Source organism: Aotus nancymaae, unplaced genomic scaffold (assembly GCF_030222135.1).
Source record: "Aotus nancymaae isolate 86718 unplaced genomic scaffold, 86718_ANA_hifiasm-v0.15.2.pri h1tg000036l, whole genome shotgun sequence".
Taxonomy (NCBI): Eukaryota; Metazoa; Chordata; class Mammalia; order Primates; family Aotidae; genus Aotus; species Aotus nancymaae.
This window is the reverse complement of record NW_026988450.1, coordinates 39,899,250-39,921,992: the sequence shown is the minus strand read 5'-3', so window position 1 is coordinate 39,921,992 and position 22,743 is coordinate 39,899,250. Positions and strand designations below refer to the sequence as shown.

At 35.8% G+C, this 22,743-nt stretch overlaps 1 protein-coding gene across 4 annotated transcripts in view; it reads right to left on the bottom strand.

The window, feature by feature from the left end:
• SLC26A7 (solute carrier family 26 member 7) overlaps window positions 1-22,743 on the bottom strand; it is a 207,323-nt gene that overhangs the window by 74,550 nt on the left and 110,030 nt on the right. For all 4 annotated transcript variants that reach the window (XM_064384356.1, XM_012465103.2, XM_012465104.2 and 1 more), the window contains one exon: window positions 4,547-4,711. In XM_064384356.1, the coding sequence (XP_064240426.1) occupies window positions 4,547-4,711 (165 nt within the window). The remainder of the gene's footprint in view (window positions 1-4,546; window positions 4,712-22,743) is intronic.

The following is a 22,743-nucleotide window of genomic DNA, read 5'->3' as shown; positions in this document are numbered from 1 at the left end:
ACAACTTTCAGCTAGAAGAGAAAGAGTATCCTAACCACCTGAGCTTTGCTGGAGTCAGGGGTGTGTGTTCTGAACTTCAGGCCAGATGTAGAAAAGGGGAAGGCATTATGCCATGTCTATCCCTCAAGCCTATTAGAGGTCTTTTATCTATCATCTAAGAGGGCAAAACTGAGCACATACTCCGACCTGTATCTGATTCGAATTGCTCCCTAAAAAAATTTCATTGAGCAAGGACACCTTCCAGACCTCAGCAACCAAAGAGAAAGAAATACTAGCTATTCATATTCACTCAATTCAACTATGTAATGAGATTCTCTGAATAGCACAGAATCAGACATCCCCTAGGAGAAAGACACTGTAGAAATCACACAGTGGCAGTAAAAAGAGATCCCAGTCTGCAGACCTCAACCAAGAGTAATTAATTAATCAAAGGACATTTTGATTGGCTAAACTTGGATTCTTTTACAAATGAGTAGCCGACCTGAGACTATTAGGAATCATGACTGGCTCATTGTGCAAGAGCCTTAAATATTCTAGATACCAATTTATGTTCCAAGAATATCAACAACATGTGCTTTATTTCTTGTCAGCCTAAATAGCTTCCTAAAAGGATATAACAATTGTGAAAACTCAGAGGCAGGATTCATGTCAAAGAGTGAAAAGTCCCACAAATGTGTCAATTCATTCTGCTGTAGGTTCTTTGACATGATGGCCAAGGCCTGTATGATGTCCTTTGCTCCACGTACTTGCTGAGTTCAGCTCTGCTTCTTTATATAACACTTAAATAATCCAGGGGCAAGTGTAGTCATCATCAGATTCTCTCAGCCTAAGTATACCAAAGCACACTTCCCAATATGCCAGAGTAACCTGTGCGTTATATAAGATTTATTTCTTAGTCTAATGCTCAGATCACCAGAATTTTTGACATTGCAATATCAACATTCATTTTGAAACCTTGGCAAAGAACCAAAGCACCATTTCTACCTAACAGCCTCACAATACAGGGCTCTGTGACATTGAAAAGCAAGAGCAACATTTTTCCCCCAACACAAAGCATAGCAATTTCCACCAACTGAGTAATGTGAATTTAAAGCTAGCAGTCTAAATATATTCCCAAATCTGATTCTGTTTCACTGTAAGATTTTAAGAAAGACCTCCAAAAAGTCCCACAGTGTTCGACCTACAAGACCAGGGTAAAGCAGCTTGCAGTTTACCTCACAAGCAAACAAAATGAAAAACAAAATCACACACATTAACACTTTAATACAGTAGTTTATACACATTGCTACGAGAGATACAAGCTGAAAGATCAATGTCATTCTCACAGCAGGCTACCCTGCCTCTTTAACACAACTAGAAAAAAGAAAGATGATCATTTGTGTATGCAGATATGACTCAAGAGGCCGAATTCTAATATACAGTCATGTCCTTAAGCTGCACATGTGTGGATAAGCAGGTCATTCTCAGGTAAGAGGTCAAGACAGAAACTATCACTGATTTGGTTCTACCATGTAGACCTGCTGTCACTGAAAGTCTTAACTTGCAGTCAGTCACCTGACAGCTTACAGCTACTTTAATCTGCTTTTGTTTGAGCTGGAGCTTGGAATTATGTTGCTTCCAGGCCCAGTTCCAGTGTTCTTGTTTTAGTGTTAATCTTTCTTTTACTGAATGAATCATTGAGCCGGATATTATCTAAGAAATAAAAAATTCAGAACCAGCTTCCAGCTCCGTGTTGCTAATTGCTTTTTATTAACTATTTTACAACTAATCAGAGAAATACACTTAGACAAGTGATACCATTTTTTTCACATAACAAATGGTCATTTAAAAAATAGCCATAACCAGAGATGACAATGATAAAGTCAGAGTAAAATATTAACGGATACAACTTTTCAGATAAAAATTTATACCCATTTGATCTAATAATTCTATTATAGGAATTTATACTAATGAAACAATCAATGATGCAGAGAATAATATGCAAATAAAGAGGATCCCCATGGGGCCATGTATAATAGAGAAATGCCAGAAATCACCTCAATAACAGATCGATAAATTATCATACTCCACTCATTGAGCTACTTTCAGCCATTAATATTCAAGAAAATTAAGAATGGCAATACTTTCATTACAGAACAAAGCATGTTATTTAATATACAAAAATGCATAAAGTTAAGCAAAACAAAGTTTGGTCGGCATCAAATTCATTAACAAGACTTTTTAAAAAACAAACCACTGCTCAAGGAAATAGAAGACACAAACAGATGGAAAAACATTCTATGCTCATGGTTAGGAAGAATCAATATTGTGAAAATGGCCATACTACCCAAAGTAATTTATAGATTCAATGCTATCCCCATCAAGCTACCTATGACCCTCTTCACAGAACTGGAAAAAACTATCAAGGCTACAGTAATCAAAACAGTATGGTACTGGTACCAAAACAGAGATATAGACCAATGGAACAGAACAGAGGCCTCAGAGGCAATGCCACACATCTATAACTAGCTGATCTTTGACAAACCTGACAAAAACAAGCAATGGGGAAAGGATTCCCTGTTTAATAAATGGTGTTGGGAAAACTGGCTAGCCATGTGCAGAAAGCAGAAATTGGATCCCTTCCTGACACCTTACACTAAAATTAACTCCAGATGGATTAAGGACATAAACATAAGACCTACCACCATAAAAACCCTAGAAGGAAACCTAGGCAAAACCATTCAGGACATAGGCATAGGCAAGGACTTCATGACTAAAACACCAAAAGCATTGGCAACAAAAGTCAAAATAAACAAATGGGATCTAATCAAACTCCAGAGCTTCTGCACAGCAAAAGAAACAATCATTACAGTGAACTGGCAACCAACAGAATGGGAAAAAATTTTTGCAATCTACCCATCTGACAAAGGGCTAATATCCAGAGTCTACAAAGAACTAAAACAGATTTACAAACAAACAAACAAACCCTTTCAAAAGTGGGCAAAGGATATGAACAGACACTTTTCAAAAGAAGACATACATGAGGCCAACAAACATATGAAAAAATGCTCATCATCACTGGTCATCAGAGAAATGCAAATCAAAACCACATTGAGATACCATTTTATGTCAGTTAGAATGGCGATCATTAAAAAATCTGGAAACAACAGATGCTGGAAAGGATGTGGAGAAATAGGAACACTTTTACACTGTTGGTGGGAGTGTAAATTAGTTCAACCATTGTTGAAGACAGTGTGGTGATTCCTCAAGGACCTAGACATAGAAATTCCATTTGTTGCTGGGTATATATCCAAAGGATTATAAATCATTCTATTTTAAAGACACATACACACGTATGTTCATTGCGGCACTGTTTACAATAGCAAAAACCTGGAACCAACCCAAATGCCCATCGATGATAGACTGAACAAGGAAAATGTGGTACATATACACCATGGAATACTATGCAGCCATAAAAAAACGATGTCCCTTTGTAGGAACATGGATGAATCTCAGTAAACTGACACACAAACAGAAAATCAGACACCGCATGTTCTCACTCATAGGCGGGTGTTGAACAACGAGAACATGTGGACACAGGGAGGGGAGCATCACACACTGGGGTCTGTTGGGGGGGACTAGGAGAGGGACAGCAGGGGGTAGGGGGTTGGGGAGGGATAACAGGGGGAGAAATGCCAGATATAGGTGATGGGGATGGAGGCAGCAAACCACATTGCCATGTATGTACCTATGCAATAATCCTGCATGTTCTGCACATGTACCCCAGAGCCCAAAGTGCAATAATATATATATATTTTATGTAACATATATATATAATATATATATTATATAAATATAAATATATAATATATAAATATTTATATAATATATAAAATATAAATATATAAATATATTTATATTTAATGTAATATATATATTATTGCACTTTAGGTGTATATATATATATATATATCTCAATAAACCTCAAATAGGATGTGAGTTCTTGAGCAGTTACAGATTTTAGGTCCACTTCAAAAACCAACAAGAACAAAGAAGTGTTGTTAGAAAAATACGTTGCAAATGACCAGATGCTGCTCTCTTTCTCAGGTTTAGGTGGTTTTTAATAGCTGATTGTCTGCTACTGAGGCTCCAGCCACCAATTTCAACCAGGCCTCTGATTTCATCCATACCAGGGTTTGCAATACTGAAAGAATGTGGTGGAATGCACTATTGTTAAACTGGGCCATAATCGCAATGGATGGCTTTCATTAGAAGTTAGCAACAATACCTAGCTCACAAAATAATTCAAGTTATTTTTTTCTCTAATTATACCCCAAAATTTGCTGATGTTCAATTGTTTGTTACAAGGAATCATTTCCAAAATTAGTAGACAGTACTCACTAAATTAGTTTCACACCTAAGTCACATACAAAATATCCTACAAGGTTTTATTTATACCCAAGTTTCTTTAATACAGAAAAAAATCTCAGTATTGTAATTAATCAAATTCTACTTTGTGAAACCTGCACATTCAAAAGATATGTATGAAAACATATGAAAAACTCACATAAAAGAATCCAAGTGGTCCGGATATATATGGCATTTTTATTCCCAAGAGATATTTGACTTGCGAAGTCACCACATGGGTGGCAGCCCCAGTTGTCATTGCACTGATCACAGGCTCCGTGACTACAAAGGTGGCACTGCCCAGTTGTAGCACAAACATGGCCACCTAAGAGAAAGGAAGAGTGAGATGACACTTTCAGATGAAACTCTCCAAGGTTCCCAGAGGGGTTAATATCTGACACATTTTCATTTTATAGAATCATAGAGAACTGATGTGTAACAGCCTTCCTACATTGTATATATACAAAATCTTGGTTTCCCTGGGCACATGTTAGATTCCAAGAGTTTCCAAATGTTGTTGGGTACAATGTGAGTATCTCAATGAAACATAACACAATATTTTTTCTAAATATAGACTTTTATCTTTTCTAATCCTGAATGTTTCAAAAAAGGGAAATATACTCAAATTAGTTTAATATATGGGTCTAAATGGAAGAAAAATCAAATTTGTGTTACTACATTTGTAACTAAAAATTGTAAAAAGGAAAGGACAGGATTCACTCTTTTATACCCAGTAGGCATGAAACCTCAAAAGCATTGAAGAAAGTCATTCCTCAAGATTCTCTCAGGTTCTGAGAAATGGAAACATATTCTTTGACCAGATACTTGGTCAAGTAGTAACCCATTTATGCTGGAGGTTGCCAAAATTTTTATGAAAAATCAGACCTTGACTATGACCTTGAGCAGTAGGATGTAAATAACTCCAACAAACTTTGCGTTCCAATAGTGGAACACTAGGCATAATTATTAAGAGCTAATATTTAATAAGAATGCATTAGGACTTATTTGTATATGGGGCACAGCAAAAGACAGATAGGATAAAGATATATGTCTTAAGGAGTCCAGAAATCAGTATAACAGTATAAAAATCATTGTCCTTCAACATTTCCTTACTCTTCCTAGCATCATCCTCCATCTCAAAGCTATTTCATGACCAGACAGAATTATCACCTCTATGTGAGGCTGTGCATTGAACTTTGATGGGCAAAAGGTGATAGGAACCAATAAAACTCTTTTTTTCTTTCTTTTTTTTTTTTTTTTGATAAGGTCTCACTCTGTCACCTAGGCTGCAGTACAGTTGCATGACTATGTATCACTGCAACCTCCAACCCTCAGCTCAAGTGATCCTCCCATTTTAGCCAGGAGGCTAAAATGCCTCCCGATCCTCCCATTTTAGCCTCCTGAATAGCTGGGACTACAGGCACATGCCACCATGCCTGGTTTTTCTTTCTTTCTTTCTTTCTTTTTTTATGTAGAGATAGGGTCTCATTATGTTGCCCAAGCTAGTTCCAAAATCTTGGGCTCAGGCAATTCTCCTGCCTTGGCCTCTTAAAAGTGCTGGGATTACAGGTGTGAGCCACCACACCTGGCCTCTTCTAACTCCTGATACCTCAATGATTAGTGTTCCTCCTTTGCCAGAGAGCTATTAAAAGATGGTCCAAGCTTAATACAACCATGTAAACTCAGTCACAGAAACCACAAAAAGTAAAATTTACTATTTTGAAAGTAACACTAAATTATATTCATAAGTATAAGCACTAGAATATGGAAAAAAAATAGGTCATGCTGATACAACCTTTTAATGTGTTAATTATAATACTTAGGCCAGGTTTAAAATTCTTGTTGGCAAGTCCAGTGTGGTGGCTCATGCCTGTAATCCCAGCACTTTGGTAGGTAGAGGCAGGAGGATCACTTGAGCCCAGGAATTTGAGACAAGTCTGGGCAACATGTGAAACCATGTCTCCAAAAAAAAAACAAAAACAAAAACAAAAGCAAACCCTCCAAAATTAGTGCCTTAGTGCTGAGTATGGCAGTGAGTGCCTGTAGTCCCAGTTACTTAGGAGGCTGAGGTAGAAGGATGGCCTGAGCCCAGGTAGTAGAGGTTGCAGTGAGCCATGATTGCACCACTGCACGCCAGCCTGGGCAACAAAGTGAGACCCTGTTTCAAAAAAAAAAGTCTTGTTGGCAAATGAAATCAACTCATAAAGAAATCAGAGGGAAAGATAACAATGAGATCTCCTGTTATCAAGAGGTCACAGTGATGAAAATGAGAAATATAAAGTAATATCTGGTACCACCAGAGCAGAAATGACAAAATATATTATTTCTTTATTTTGATCATAACACAATAATCCCATAGCCAAAAGCAATAATGCTGTGAAACTGAATTACGGTGGATTTTCCTGGGCTCAAATCTGAAAATTTGAGAGTATATTCTCATCCAGGTTCTACCACATCCTAGGTTTGTGACAATAGAAAACCACTGAAATTCTAAAAGCCTCGTTATCATCTTTAAATTATTAGAGTAATATTTTCCCTATTTTGTAGAGTTGTGTAAGGTGAGTGTGAAATAATATATGCAAGACCTTTGAAACCTGTAAAATGTTTAATCTATGAGGTAGCAGGAACAACAGGGGGTGTCATACGTATTTACCTAGTATAGAAAACCAGTCACCAGTTTTGAAAATGGAGAAAGGGCCACACTACATTTTCTAATTCTGTAAAACTTAAAGAATCTAATGCAGAAGAAAATGTATATAAATTGTTTTCAGTTAAGCAGCCATCTTTTATTCAATACATAATAAAGAAAAGAATATGGGACACCAACGTGGAAATCAGGCAATCTGTTACTGCCAACTCAGGATGCCAAACCGCAGTTTCTGCTACTAACATTTTTTTAGCAACCGTATTTGTCAGAGAGAGATGCTTTGAGGGAAATATCCAAGCAATCAATTGCGTGGGCACAAGTAGAACATGGTAATTTTTTAGGGGGGCAACTCTTGATTTGTGGTCAATTGGTTTTCATCCTGAAAACACAATCAGCTATGAAAAACATTGAACCAATTATTTTCAAGTATTTCTCTAATAGTAAGTTAGTTCCAACTTATGACATTAACTCTTTCAGGCCATGAGGATGAAATTAGCATATTACTGAGGTACAATGAAAACCAGAGTTGAATTTTTATTTTGGCTAAATGTAGAATACAAGTAATCCAGATCTTTGAAGTTGTGAAACCAGTGTGCCTACATGGAATTTATGTATACTTGGAATGTTGGAAAGTTTGTATCAGTATGCCAAGTCATCTTGAGGCCTTATATAGACCATCATCATTTTAACTTCTGTTTATCACTTGTTTCCTAAATTCCAGTCCCTACTGAGAGGGTTAAATGATTTGCCCTCCCCAGGAAACATATCTTAAGTGGTTACCTAAACTTAAGTGGTCACCTACCACACCACTTCAAGCTAAACCAGCATCTTCTAGTAGCAGCCTCTTTGTCATTTACACAATTTAAAAGTTAGAAACAAAGGAGTCCAGAAAAATTCAAGATATAGAAAGAGTTCAACCATTTCAAGTGTTAAAATACATAGGAACCTACCTGGCAACAAAACTGAGAAAAGACGAATTATCCTCTTCTAAAATATCTAAAGACTCAAAATATTATTGTAACATTCTACTTGTATACATTATTATACTTAAAAAAAAAAACTCTCAGCAAAGGATAAATCTTTAAAATGAAGAGTTCTTGACTCTGAAAAGTGAAGTCCCTCAAGACTTCATTTCTGATACAAACCATTGGGCATATGAAGGATGATTAAAAACATATGAGGTTTAACTGAGGAGAAATTTCTCTCTTCTGAATGACAAACTTCTCATAACCCAAGACAATGGCAGACATCTTAAGAAAGAAAAGGAGGAAGAGAAGTATGAAAGGAAGGGGAACTAGCAGAGGACGGGGTAGGAGAGATTTAAGAACTCCCTCTTTTCCCACCACTCAAGTTTTAGTAGATTATCCACACTGAAATTAGGAATCTGGCATACAGAGGCTGGTGTACACAGCTCAAAGGTAGCAAGGACAAAAGCAACACAGGCTTTGCAAGAGGGGCCAGCAGATTGGACCACGTTTATCTTCAAACTGAAGTATGTGAAATGGGGCTCCACTAGAATATTTTGGTTGGAGACCCAGTATTCAAATTTTACAGCAATGTCAAGGATTTTTGAAACTAATTACTTAATAAACAGCCACATCATCTCTTTATACTAACAGTATGGATGATAATATTTTTAATCTACCTAGCCAACTCCCAAAATCCTGTCCATGCAATATTTCATGAGGAAATTAATTTCACACAATATAGTTCAGCTCTTTGTAATAATGCTGCTGTTCCAGGCTAATGCTGAAAACCTCTGACATACATTATCAAGATTCACTAGAATGATACTATTTGGTAATGCTTGTATAAACACCATGTGTTCTACATAAATTGAATGTTCTCAGATTTCAGGCCATTTTATTTGCAAGTAGCCTTCAAATATTTAAGAATAACAAAGAGTCATAGAAAACTATTATATTAGCCAAGTGGATAGAATATAGTAGGCATTTTAGGTTAAGTTGGTTTGTCTGCTATCTGGCTTATACATTATACCAAATCACTTATTGGTCCATTCAATTAAGATTTATTGAATACCTGCTAAAGAGTTAGGCACAGCACTATTGCAGAATACAGAGCTAAAGACACAGTTCACACCCTAAAAGATTGCATAAAGAGATGTGAAATGATGATGTTGGAAAAGAGGACTGTTAATCAGGACCATAAAGAAGAACAATACAGGTGATTGGAAAAGCTGTTTGAGTGGGGCATGAAATGTTAAAGAGCCCTGTGTTGTATGCTGAGTACTGAATTCAGGTTTTGGGGAAAGAGTTAAATTGCTGATGACTTTAGGAAAACAATTCAGGGATGTACAGTGATGTGGGAGGAAAAGCCTCTATGTGACAAGAGGTCTTGAGAGGAACAAAGCTGAAGGATTCATACTTCCTGATTTCAAAACTTACTACAAAGCTATAGTAATCAAAGCAGTGTGGTACTGGCAAAAAAAAGATATATAAACCAATAGAACAAAATAGCCCAGAAATAAACCCATGCATGCATGGTCACATGATTTTTGACAACCATATTAGATCATTCGATGAAGGAAAAGACAGTCTTTTCAGCAAATGGTGCAGGGAAAATTGTATAACCACATGCAAAAGAATAAAGTTGGACTCTAACCTAACACCATATACAAAAATTAATCAAAATGATTCAAAGATCTAAATATGAAACCTAAAACTATAAAACTCTTAGGAGAAAACATGGAGAAAAAGCATCATAACATCGGATTAAGCATTGCTATTTTTAATATGACATGAAAAGCATAGATACCAAAACCTAAACAAATTGGGCTTCATGAAAACTTTAAAAATCTGTGCATCAAAAGACACTATCAACACAATAAAAAGGAAACCCACAGAATAGGAGAAGATATTTGCAAATTATATATCTGATAAGTGTTAATGTCCACAATATATAGAGAACTCCCAAACCTCAACAAAAACAAATATATGATTCAAAAATGGGCAAAGGATGTTCACAGTGTGCACAGACATATCTCCAAAGAAGATACACAAACATCCAATAAGAACATGAAAAGATGCTCAACATCACACATCATTTAAAAAATGCAAATCAAAACTACAATGAGAGAGCACCTCATATCTGTTAGGATGACTACTATCAAACACACACACACACAAAATAAGTTTTGTCAAGCATATGTAGAAATTGCAACACTTGTGTTGTGTTGCTGGGAATGTAAAATGGTATAGCCACTACAAAAAGCAGTACGATGGTTCCTCAAAATATTAAAAATAGAATTGCCATATGGTCCAACAGTTCCATTTTGGGGTATAAATGCAAAAAAAGTTGGAAGCAGGATCTCAAAGATGTATGTTTACACTGATATTCATAGCAGCATTATTCAGGATAGCTAACATGGATACCCAAGTGACCATCAATAGATGAATGGATAAACAAAATGTAGCATATAAACACAATAAAATATTATTCTACCTTATAAAGGAAGGAAATTCCAAAAATGTAACAATAGGGATGAACCTTGAGGACATTATGCTAAATGAAGTAAGACAATCTCAAAAAGGCAAATACTGTATGATTCCACTTATATGAAATACTTAGCATAGCCAAAACCACAGAGACATAAAGTAGAAAGGGCTAGAGGAAGTGGGGAATGGGAGTTATTATCTAATGAGTATAGAGTTTCAACTTTTCAAGTTGAAAAAAGTTATGGAGACAGATGTATAAAGAAAAATAAAACTTGGGACCTCAATTCAACAAGCCAAAAGGAAAACAATTAAGCTGAAAACTGAGTCATACAAGAAACTGCCTTTCCTTTTGTTTGTAAGCAGATAGCTACAGATAAAAGGTTAAATATCTCCACAGGTAGCTACTCTATGTTCACCTCATCATATGTAAAGTGCTGATTTACTGAGGGCAAGAGGAATACATAATTAATAATTCCTCTACCTGCTCTTATTCCCTTGCTACATGTGGATTACCATATCCTCCCTCTTCCTCCTCCAGCCTGCTTATTCCCTGTAAATAATGACTCTCACAGAATCCTTTGGAGAATATCACAGATCACAGACTATTTTTGTGATGCCATGTTCTTTTCACCTGGGTATATCCTTAACCTTGGCAAAATAAACTTCTAAGTTGATTGAGAACTGTCTCAAATACTATTTGGTTTACAAATGGTGGAGGTGGTTGGTGGTTACATAACATTGTAAACGTATTTAATACTTCTGAATCACATACATAAAAATGGTTAAGATGGTAAATTGTGTGCTTGCATATTTTCTACAATTATATATATATAATACATATATCCATAAATTCATATAGATATGATTACATACATATAAATTATATACAATATAATTAATATGATTATAGCAATATAAATTATATATGTATATATAAATCATTTAGGAGGTCGGGAGTTCTCAGAATGAAATGTAGATTATGATGAAGAATCTGGCAATGATTGTGCTTTTTCTGTCTCTATAGACTTTATAAGTTCTTCCTTTTACAGAATGTTATTTAAATGGAATCATATAATATATAGTCTTTTCAGACTAGCTAAATGGATGAAACAACCTCACTGAAGTGAGTGGCAAAAAGAATGTGCTAACATAAATAATTTTGAAAATGACTGGAGTCTGGAAGACTAAAGGCAAAAAGGAAACACTAGACTAACTGTTAAAGTTGTTTCCCATGGTAATAGGGGTTAATAATTCTGAAACCACTGTTGCAGCTAATCCGAATGGGTATGGGTCTGCAGCAACACAATTCTTGCTGCCTCAGAAGAAAGAATTCAACTTAGGGGCATAAGGCAGAAAAAGAGACTGAGGCAAGTTTTAGAGCAGGAGTGAAAAAGTAAAGTACATTTAGAAGGGGCCCAAACAGGAAACTTGAGAGACCAAATGCACTGTTTGACCTTTTGACTTGGGGTTTTATATGCCAACATGCTTCTGGGGTCTTGCATTCCCTCTCCCCTGATTCTTCCCTTGGGGTGGGCTGTCTGCATGCATGGTGGCCTGCTAGCACTTGGGAGCGGAGCATGCACAGTATGTTTACTAGAGTTGTATGCGTGCTCACTCGAGGTGTTTTTCCCTTACAAGTTGAATTTCCCTGGAAGGTCATATATCGGTTAAATACTGCCTTTTCACCTCTTGATAGGCGTGCTTGAGCCCACTCACTGAACTCTTGAGATCTTATCGAGAAGCTGTCCTCACCCACTTATTTCGTTTTAACATATTCTTCTAAATATAATAAACCAATTTGTCTCCTGTTGCCTTCAGACCATCAAGCTGTAGATCCTCAGTGAGGGACACCATCCTGCCAATATTCAAGAATCACCCTTTTGTAGGGGACCTGTAAACTGCCCATCGGTGGGACACAGAAAAAATCCTGCCCCTGTCTCCCTTGGACTTAGCCGGATACCACTTTCACCATCCAATGGAGCCAACCCCACCCTGACAGCTAGCAAAAGGCCAAGACTCACAGAACCACCTGAACTTTCTCCATTTTCTCAAAAAAAAAAGTGGAGTATTGGACCCTTGTAAGGGGAAATGTTATAGGTAGCTAGTCAGACATGAGCAGAGCAGGAACAGGCCCTGTCCACCCCAACCTGGAATGTCAGGTGACCATCAAGTGATGGTCAGGCAGTTGTTAAACTGTTTCTCTAAAATAATAATTGGTCCCAGCCAGCACCAGGGAAAGGAAGTCCCCCAAAAGATAGAAACATCTGAAACATGATCAGCAGCTTCCCATTAAGATCTTAAGAGTTGGGCAAGTGGGCCCAACCATCTGTATCAAGAGGCAAAATGGCAGTGTTTATAACTGGTTTATGACCTCCCAGGGACATTCGAGTGATAAGGGAAAAACACCTCAAGTGAGCATGCATATGACTCCAGTAAATACACTGCACATGTTCCCCTCCCAACCAAGTGCTAGCAGGCCACTATGCATGCAGATGGCCCATCCCAAGGGAAGAGGGAATGCAAGACCCCAGAAGCATGCCAACATACAAAATCTCAGGTCAAAAGGTCAAATAGTGCACTTGGTCTCTCAAGTTGCCCACCTTAACCCCTTCTAAGTGTACTTTATTTTCTTTTCTTTCATGCTCTAAAACTTGCCTTGGTCTCTCCTGCCATATGCACCTCAGTAGAATTCTTTCTTCGGAGGAGGCAAGAATTGAGGTTGCTGCAGACCTGTACTCATAAAGATCCACTGCCTGCAAATATACTGGAATTGTAATATATATTATATTGCAATATATCGTTATATATTATATACACTGGAATTGCAAACTTAAGCAAATGGATGGTGGGTGGTGGGAGCCAGATTCTCACTGCTGGAGGGGAAGGTTTCAGTCAAACAAGGCAAAAAGCTAGAATGATCAATGTGGTAATACATTAAGGTTGGAGATCTAAGTATATACACATATTTAACTTAACATAGGCATAGATGGATACATAAATACATATAGATATGATTACATACCTATAAATTATACATAATATAATTAATATATGTAACATATTTCATGATCTCAACAGCTCTGAGTGAGTGGGCTCAAGCATGTGTATTAAGAGACAAAATTACTGGAATTTTGCACAGATTTGCCTTATAAGATTTGCTATATAATTAAACATAACTATATTATGTTTAATATGCATACAATATTTTATTGCTCTCTCAGATAAAAAGCCTTAGAAGCAACAACATCCTGGTAGCAATAAGCATACCTACCATTTAAATCTTCTAACAACTTTCTCTAATAAAAGAAACCAGAGATCCTTAGAGAAATGGCTGATTCTAGGACTGGAGCAGGACATATATAATATGAACCTGGATTATCTTGTAGTGCTAGAAAATAAGGAAATGTTAAAATAGTAAATAAACAAATAAGGGTGTCAAGGACAGACACAGAGCCAACTGAAAGAGTCCCCAATGTCCAAAGCCAGGACAATTTGAAGAGCAAAATAAATAAAGTAGTATTGGATTATAACCAAAGAATAAAACAAATATCTTAGAGTCCATACTCATATAAATGATTAACTAAATAAATAGGGGAGAATAGGCAAATCTGTGCAGAATTCCAGTAATTTATGCAGAGAATCCCCACTCCTTAACTCCCCACTTGACATAACTTCCACTCCTTAAGTGTGGGCTATTCATAATGACTTATTTCCATAAAATACAGTATGGAAAGGGAGAAAATAGAGTAACTGACAAGCACTACCTCAACCAGGTGATCAAGTTAACATCAATAATGATAAGTGTTGTTATAGTTTATGATGTGATGAGACTGTCACTTGTTTAATGAGCAAAGAGTTTCAGTTTTACAAGATGAAAAGAGTTGTAAAGAAGGATGATGGTGATGGCTGCTAAATATTGTGAACGTATTCAATACTACTGAACTACACACTTAAAAATGGTTAAGATGGTAAATTTTATGTTATGTGTATTTTATCACAATTATACACACACACACACACACACACACACACACACACACACCCCTACTTCTCCTAAAAATATATAATCCCAATCTAATCATGGTAAGAATATCAAACATATCCTGATTGAGGGACTTTCTGTAGACTACCTGACCAGTACTCCTCAAAAGTGTCAAGATCATTAAAAAATTTTAAAATCTCAGCAATGTTCAGTAATGATGAAACTAAGAAAGACAGGATAACCAAATGTAAAGTGGCATCCTGGATGGGATCGTGAGGATAAAAAGGATATTAGGTAAAAATTAACAGCCAGGCACGGTGGCTGATGCTTATAATCCCAGTGCTTTGGAAGGCCAAGATGAAATGATGGCTTGAGGCCAGGAGTTTGAGATCAGCCTGGGTAACATAGTGAGACCCCATTTCTGTGAAAAATTTAAAAATTGGCCTATCATTTTAAAAATTGGTATGGCAGGTGCCTGTAGTCTTAGCTACTTGTGAGGCTGAGGCGAGAGGATAACTTGAGCCCTGGAGTTCCGGGTTTACTATGAGTTACGATTGTGTAGCTCTACTCCAGCCTAAGCAACAGAGTGAGCACCTGTCTCAAGAAAAAAATAATAAGGGAATCTGCATGCAACATATAGACTTTAGGAAATAAAGTATCAACTCGTTTATTAATTGTGACAAATATACCATACTAATTAATGTAAGATGTTAGTAACAGGGGAAACTGTGTGGGGTATATGTCAACTCTGGGTACTATTTTTGCAACTTTTCTGCAAATCTAAAATCATCCTAAAGTGAAAGTTATAAAAAAAAAAAAAAAAAAACAAAGAAAAGAAAACCCCCTCCATCTGTTCCACAGGATCTTCAGGTAAGTCTAAATTTCCCACCAAAGTGTGTGCTATTCACAAAGAGTTTCTGGATCCTGCATACACCAGCACAGGGAAAAGGAAGAACTCTAAGAAGAGCACCAAACAGCTGGGTTTTAGAAGTATGGCATGTGTGCAAGTAACCACACCAAGACAAAGATATAAACCACACATATAAAAGAGAGAAGTAGAACAAGTGCCACTGGATTTCAGAGGGAGAAGGGAGTATTGCTGGAGAGGGTTAAAATTGTAAGCGTGACACTTAAGGAGGAAAACCATTAGAAAGCATTCAAAAAAGAGGGAAGAGTATGAAGATCAAACAGGACAGCATGACATATGTTCAGAGCAAGTTGAGAAGGAACAAAACTAGCCAAAAGGGAGTAATAGATAATAAAGCAAGACATTTTGAAATCAGAATATAGTGCACTATAAAAGCAGTGAAAAGGGAGTTTTGCAGGAGTGAGTGACATCACCTTTCCATACATTTATTAAACACCTGATCTTGCCAAGAACTATGCTGCACACTGGCTCAAACATCAGAGCTCCACTTTGGTAGGATTGATCTCATGACAGAATGGCCATTTAAAGTGTTAGTATAACAGGAATAGTAAAGAAAAAAGGACAAAGGCACCTAAACTAGACAGAGCAGGAATGGAGAGCGGAGAGATGAGCCAAGTACACATTACTCCACAAACTAACTGTATGCTCAGGAAATATTTATCTGAATTTTGTGGAATGTATCAGAAATTCACTGGACTTTAGAATCATATTTATTTGGAATTACATGGTTGAAGGGGGCACCATAATCTTTTCAGTTATCAGACCCAAGAAAAAACTAGCCTCTGATGCTAGACATAATGAGGGTGAACTGCTAGGGATAGACAATTCAACCCCTCTGATTTCATATTTGCCTAAGAAATATGATCTAAAGAAAACAATAGTCATAAAGTGGGATGATTGGAAGCATGATATTATCAAAAGACACAGAGGTGTAAGGAGTTGTAAAGTAGTTGTTTTTTTGTTTTTCATCAGGTGTGGGAGTATTCATAAGAAAAGTGGGGAGACTTTATTGACTAGGTCCCCACACTTGAGCTAGATGCATCTAACAAAATACATGAGCAAATTAGAGAAGTATTAAGTTTATTACTATTTGTTTATCAAGAACTGTTTTACAATTTAAACAGATACAGACACATTCCCTATCTTCTGGTAAAGGATGAAAAAAAATCCCCAATTTAATTTTAGTTATTTAATATAGTGACACCACTAACATTTAACTGACCTTTTTCCTCTTCAATTTAATCAACTCACATCTATTAAGTACCAGCTGTTGGAATTATAGAGACAAACAGTCTCTGTTCTATAGAGACTCACAGTCTAGAAAAGGAGGCAAATATGTAAAATAATATATATATTTCCTGGTAGATTGAGAAGCCCTATGATGTAGGACATGAGCAATGTCTTACAGGAACACTAGGAGGAATCACATTTAAGCATGTCCAGAGAAACCAGGGAAGGCTTCTCTGAGATGACTGTATTTGAGCTGAACCTCAAAAGACACAGAAAATTCATACAAGTGACTAGAGAATGACAGGCATACAGTTATGGAGCCAAGAACATAGTCCTGCCACATAACACAGGCCTGGTGCACGGGCGGCCACTATTATTAGTGAGGTAAAATACGGGAAAGAGCTAGCACAATGCCTGGCCCTGGAAGTAGATACTAAGTTTCCTCGCTTCCTTTGTCAACATTAGTTTAGAAAGCTGCATAGCAGCAGTTAAGAGAGTGTATCCTGGAGTCCTGCTCCTACTGTGCTAATTCCTAATTACAAGATTCTAAATAAGTCACTCTATTTGTCTCTTCTCACTTTGCTATAAAGAACTACTTGAGACTGGGTAATTTATAAAGAAAAGAGGTTTAGTTGACTCACAGTTCCACAGGCTGTATAGGTAGCATGGCTGATGAGGCCTCTGGAAATTTACAATCCTGGCAAAAGGGCAAAGGGGAAGCAAACATGTTTTCACGTGGTGGCAGGAGAGACAGAGAGAATGAAGGAGGAAGTGCCGCACACTTTTAAACAACCAAATCTCATGGGAACTCACTATCACAGGAACAGCAAGGGAGTAATCCACCCCTATGATCCAGATCCAATCACTTCCCACTAGGTTTCTCTCCCAACATTGAGGATTATAATCCAACATAAGATTTGGGTAGCAACACAGAGCCAAACTCTATCAATCACTTCACCTTCAGTATCTTTATCTGTATAATAGGGAAAATAGGACACTTATTTCCTAAAATGTCAACGAGGATTGAATATATGAATACATGTAGTAAGCTTAGAACAGAGCTTGGCAAATACTAGGCTAATAAATATCATTGTATCATTATTTTTGCACATGAGGAAAGTTTTTTATAATTTTAAGAATGTTATAGTTCTAACTTGATTAAGTTTATTACCTCTTATCTTCGCCAGGTACAAACACAGCTGGGAAGATTTAGATTAAACAGAGTAATGACTTTCTTCTGTAACGGTTGTAAAGCAATGAGACATCATCAAAAGAGATTTCAGATTGTCCTCCTTCTGCATTACAAAAGAATGAAGTTGATGATTTTCTGAGAAGAGTAAGTATGATGTGTTGAATAGGCAGGTTAAACTAGTTTTACCCCTTGTGTCCTTCCTATACTTCTGATCCTCGTATTTAATATATGCAAGAAAATGTTTAGCACAACACCAAAAGTAAGTGAAGAATCTTCTATTTAGGTTTGCAGTTGTCTTTTTATATCCTTGAAGACATAAGACCATGTGTCTCCAGAATGCAGTAGTGTCATAAGACAAGGCTTTGTCAATAAACATCACACCTTGTGTCACCTCACACTTGTACAATTGTTGAACAAAGGAGCCAAACTAGATTTCCCCATGGCAGAAATCTTGTCCTATGGTTGCTTCAGAAAAGTAGAGCTTGGGAAAATTTCCCAGAGATGAATGGGCAGGGGACAATCCCAGAACCCTTTCAGCTCTTGGAAGAACAAATAGGCAATTGCCCATCACAGGGAATAATAAAAGCTACAGGGAGAAGGAAAAAATGGTTTTTGAAGTGCATTGACTTTTATTATATATTTGTGTCCCCAGTAGAAATGCTTATTGATATTGGCATTTTAAAAGTTTCCACCTTGCCTTGAAATTAACATTTCATTACTGTGAGTGTGCAAGCAATTTCTTCTTGGCTGCTACTGTTTTTACTGTTGTTAGCTAGAAAAAATTTCCTTTCCTTGTGTAAAGTATTACTAATAGTACAAAACTGCATCAGTTCCACTAAAAGACTTTCTTATGAGACAATATACCTTAGAAATAGACGGTAGAACTGGAAACAAAAAGTTTATCACACCATCATTTCAGTCACTGAATACTCAACTGTCAGAAATTGCCTAAGTTCTTTTCACAAGAGTTCCTACTGTTACAAAATCATGGCAATAAATCTATAATATCAAGAAAATAAAGTTTTACTGAGTTAAAGAAACCAGATCAAAAAAAAGAGGGGGGAAGAGACAGTAAATTCGTTTTTATAAAATTCTAGACAATATAAACTAACTTATAGTGAGAAAAAGCAGATCAGCAGTTGCTGTTGAGTGAGGAGGGGACTTAAAGGAGTGGGATTACAATTACAAAAATTAGTTAGAAGTACAAAAAAAAAATCTAACAAGAAAAAGTTTTGTAAATTACAGATATTCTTATTGTCTTGATGATGGGTTCATGAATATATACATATATCAAAACTTATCAAATTGTACATTCTAAATATGTGGAATTTATGTACAACACAGAAACTGTCACATTACATTACTGTGGTTGTATAAGTGCACTTTATTTATACTAGCAATATAAATCAAATGGTAACAGAGAATAGAGACAGAAATTATTTTGTCTGAGGGGCAGTGAGTGAGAGACATTAGATGGTCTTATATTTATGACACAAACATATATAGCTTACCTAAGAGATAATCAAACCACTACAATACCACTATTCTAGTGAAGGCAGCCTACAGTCATGAACATCCCTTTCTCAGTGCAAGAAAGATCAAAAAGACAAAAAAGTGACAAGGAGGAACCTAATAGTGATATACTGATCTTTACACTCTGATAATCAGGGCTATATCTTTTTTCTCAAGTGCTCATGAAACACTCACAAAAATTGATCATTCATTAGGTTACAAGGAAAACATTAATAAATTAGGTAACATAGACTACTATAAACAATACTCCCTGACTGCAATAAAATAACACTAGAAATTATTGACAAAACTGAAAAGCAAAAAGACCCAACCACCTAAAATGAAAAACTCTTAATTATTAGATAAAGGAGGAAATACAAACTGAAATCACAGAATTTTTATTCCTAAAAAATGTTCAAGCAAAACACACTATATATCAAAATCAGAATACATTTCAGTTAGCATAGGAAAATTCATAGCACTAAATGCTTTTATCAATAAAAGTGAAAAACTTATAACAAATAAATTAAATTCCTAGATGGAAAAAATAGAAAAAGAGGAACAACTAAACAATGAAAGAATGGTAAATAGAAGGAAATAATAAAGATAAAAGAAGAGATAGAGATAGGAAAGAAGTAGACCTACTATTTCAAAGTCCTGGTTTTCTTAAAAATGTAACAAAATAGAAAAAAACACTAGCTAACTTGATCAAGAACAAAGGAAAAAGCACAAATGTAAAAATGGAAAATATCAAAGGGTAAAACATTGAAACAATAAATTTTTAAAAAATTATAACAGATTACTTTAAAGATCAAAATATAAATAAATTTGAAAAGATAGATAAAAATATAATTTTCCAAGAAAATAAAAATGGCCAATTTTGATTAGTTTAGAGCTAGACTGCTAAAACTGACCAATTTTTGTATAAAGAACTGGAGAAGATCATTAAGAAGTTATCCTACAAAAGAAAACCAGGCAACAGACTATTTTAAAGAGGAATTCTGCAAAACCTCCAATGCTTTTAAACATGTATAACACTTTTGGAGCATTGGGAAAGGATGTTAAAAAGAAAATAAAATATTGGCACTTAGATATGATAAGACACAAGACAGAAAACTACAGCCCAGTCCCACTGAAGAAAAATGATGCAAAATACTAAAGAAGAAAATTAATAAACATAATCCAACACCACATTAAGAATAAAATAGACCATGACCTACTGGCATTTATTTTGGCACTTTAAAGTTGGTTCAATATTAGGAAACCCACTGATATAATAAATAGTAGTTTTGAGAGAAAAAAAGTAAGATATTTCTATAGACGCTGAAAAAGCTTCAACAGTGTTCAACATTTTTTCTAGTTTCTATTAAAAACACAAAAATAGAACACAATATATAATTTCTTAACATGACAAAACATAGAACTTTTCATGAGGACTGCATTATAATTTGTGGAGATGTTAATGGCATTTTAAGTAAGCTCATGAAAGGGCAAGAATGCCCACTATTTTCACAATTATCTAACGTCATAATAGAGGTTGCAAAATCCAATGCAACTGGATTAGAAAAATCACCAGTAATATGAGTTTGTGAAGAAGTAAAAATATCTCTCAAAAATTCTAGCAAATTAATAAATACTAAAACTAACTCAAATAATAAAAGAACTCAGTAAGATATCAGGATACAAAATTAAGATACAAAAATCAATAGCTTTCGAAGACACAAACTATAACCAGCCAGAGGATATAATGGTAAAGGAAACTCCACTTATAATAGCAACAAAGAAGATTAAATCCTTGGGAATAAACTTGACAAAAATGTGCAAAACCTGTAGGAGGAAAATTTTAAAACACTCTGAAAGACACAAAATTTGATTTGAACAAATGGAAAGGCACCCTCTGTTCTTAAACAGGACAACTCAACATCATAGTAAAGATGTCAGTTTAATACAACCCCAGTAAAAATATAAGCAAGTTCTTTTTTGTTCAGTTATGCAAGTGGGTGCTAAAATTCATAAGGAAAACAAACATGCAAGAATAGCCAAGAAGACATGCAAGAATAGCCAAGAAGATACATAAAAATTAAAACCACAAAGGTTGATTAGTCCTACCTTACATTAAACCATTCTATAGGGTCTTCGTAAAACAGGGTACTACTTTCATGAGAATAGATTTAAAGACAGTAGAATAGCATAGAAAGTCCCAAAATTGATGTAAGTACCTTTGGAAATGATAAAAGTGGCATCTTAAGTCATGGAGGTAAAGGTGGGCTTTTTAATAAATGTTGCTGGCACAACTAGGCAGCCACTTCGAAAAAAATAAAATTACATCCATATCATACACCATATATAAGCTTAAACTTCACAATGATCAGGAACCTATATATAAAAAGAAATAAATGAACTTAAATCACAGAAGTCTAGAAAAAAAATGGGTGATTTCCTCTATAAACTCAGTGTTGAAAAAAGCTAACACTGACTCAAAATCAATGGGCAGTAAAAGAAACGACTGATAAATTTGACTACATATTTTTTAACTTGCATAGTAAAATAATGTCAAAGAACAATTGCCAAATTAGAAGGAAATATTTGCAACATCTATCACAGAAAAAGGGCTAATATCCATAATATATAAAGAACCCTTAAAATTTGAAGAAAAAAATTTAAAAAACTCTGATGGAGAAATTAGACAAATATAAACAGACTATTCACAAAATTAGCACAAAATGATCTTTTATATATATATATAATATATATAAAAGATTACTTTATATCAATTTATATATATATATACATATTTTATTGCACTTTAGGTTCTGGTGTACATGTGCAGATCATGCAGGATTGTTGCATAGGTACATACATGGCAATGTGGTTTGCTGCCTCCATCCCCATCACTTATATCTGGCATTCCTCCCCATGTTATTCCTCCCCAACTCCCTACCCCGCACTGTCCCTCTCCTAGTCCCCTCCAACTGACCCCAGTGTGTGATGCTTCCCTCCCTGTGTCCATGTGTTCTCGCTGTTCAACACCCACCTATGAGTAAGAACATGCAGTGTTTGATTTTCTGTCTGTGTGTCAGTTTGCTGAGATTCATTCATGTCCCTACAAAGGGACATCATTTTTTTATGGCTGCATTAAAAAATGTATTCCATGGTGTATATGTGCCACATTTTCCTTGTCCAGTCTATCATCGATGGGCATTTGGGTTGGTTCTAGGTCTTTGCTATTGTAAATGTGCTGAAATGAACATATGTGTGCATGTGTCTTTAAGATAGAATGATTTATAATCCTTTGGATATATACCTAGCAATGGGATTGCTGGGTCAAATGGAATTTATGTCTAGGTCCTTGAGGAAGTGCCACACTGTCTTCCACAATGGTTGAACTAGTTTACACTCCCACCAACAGTG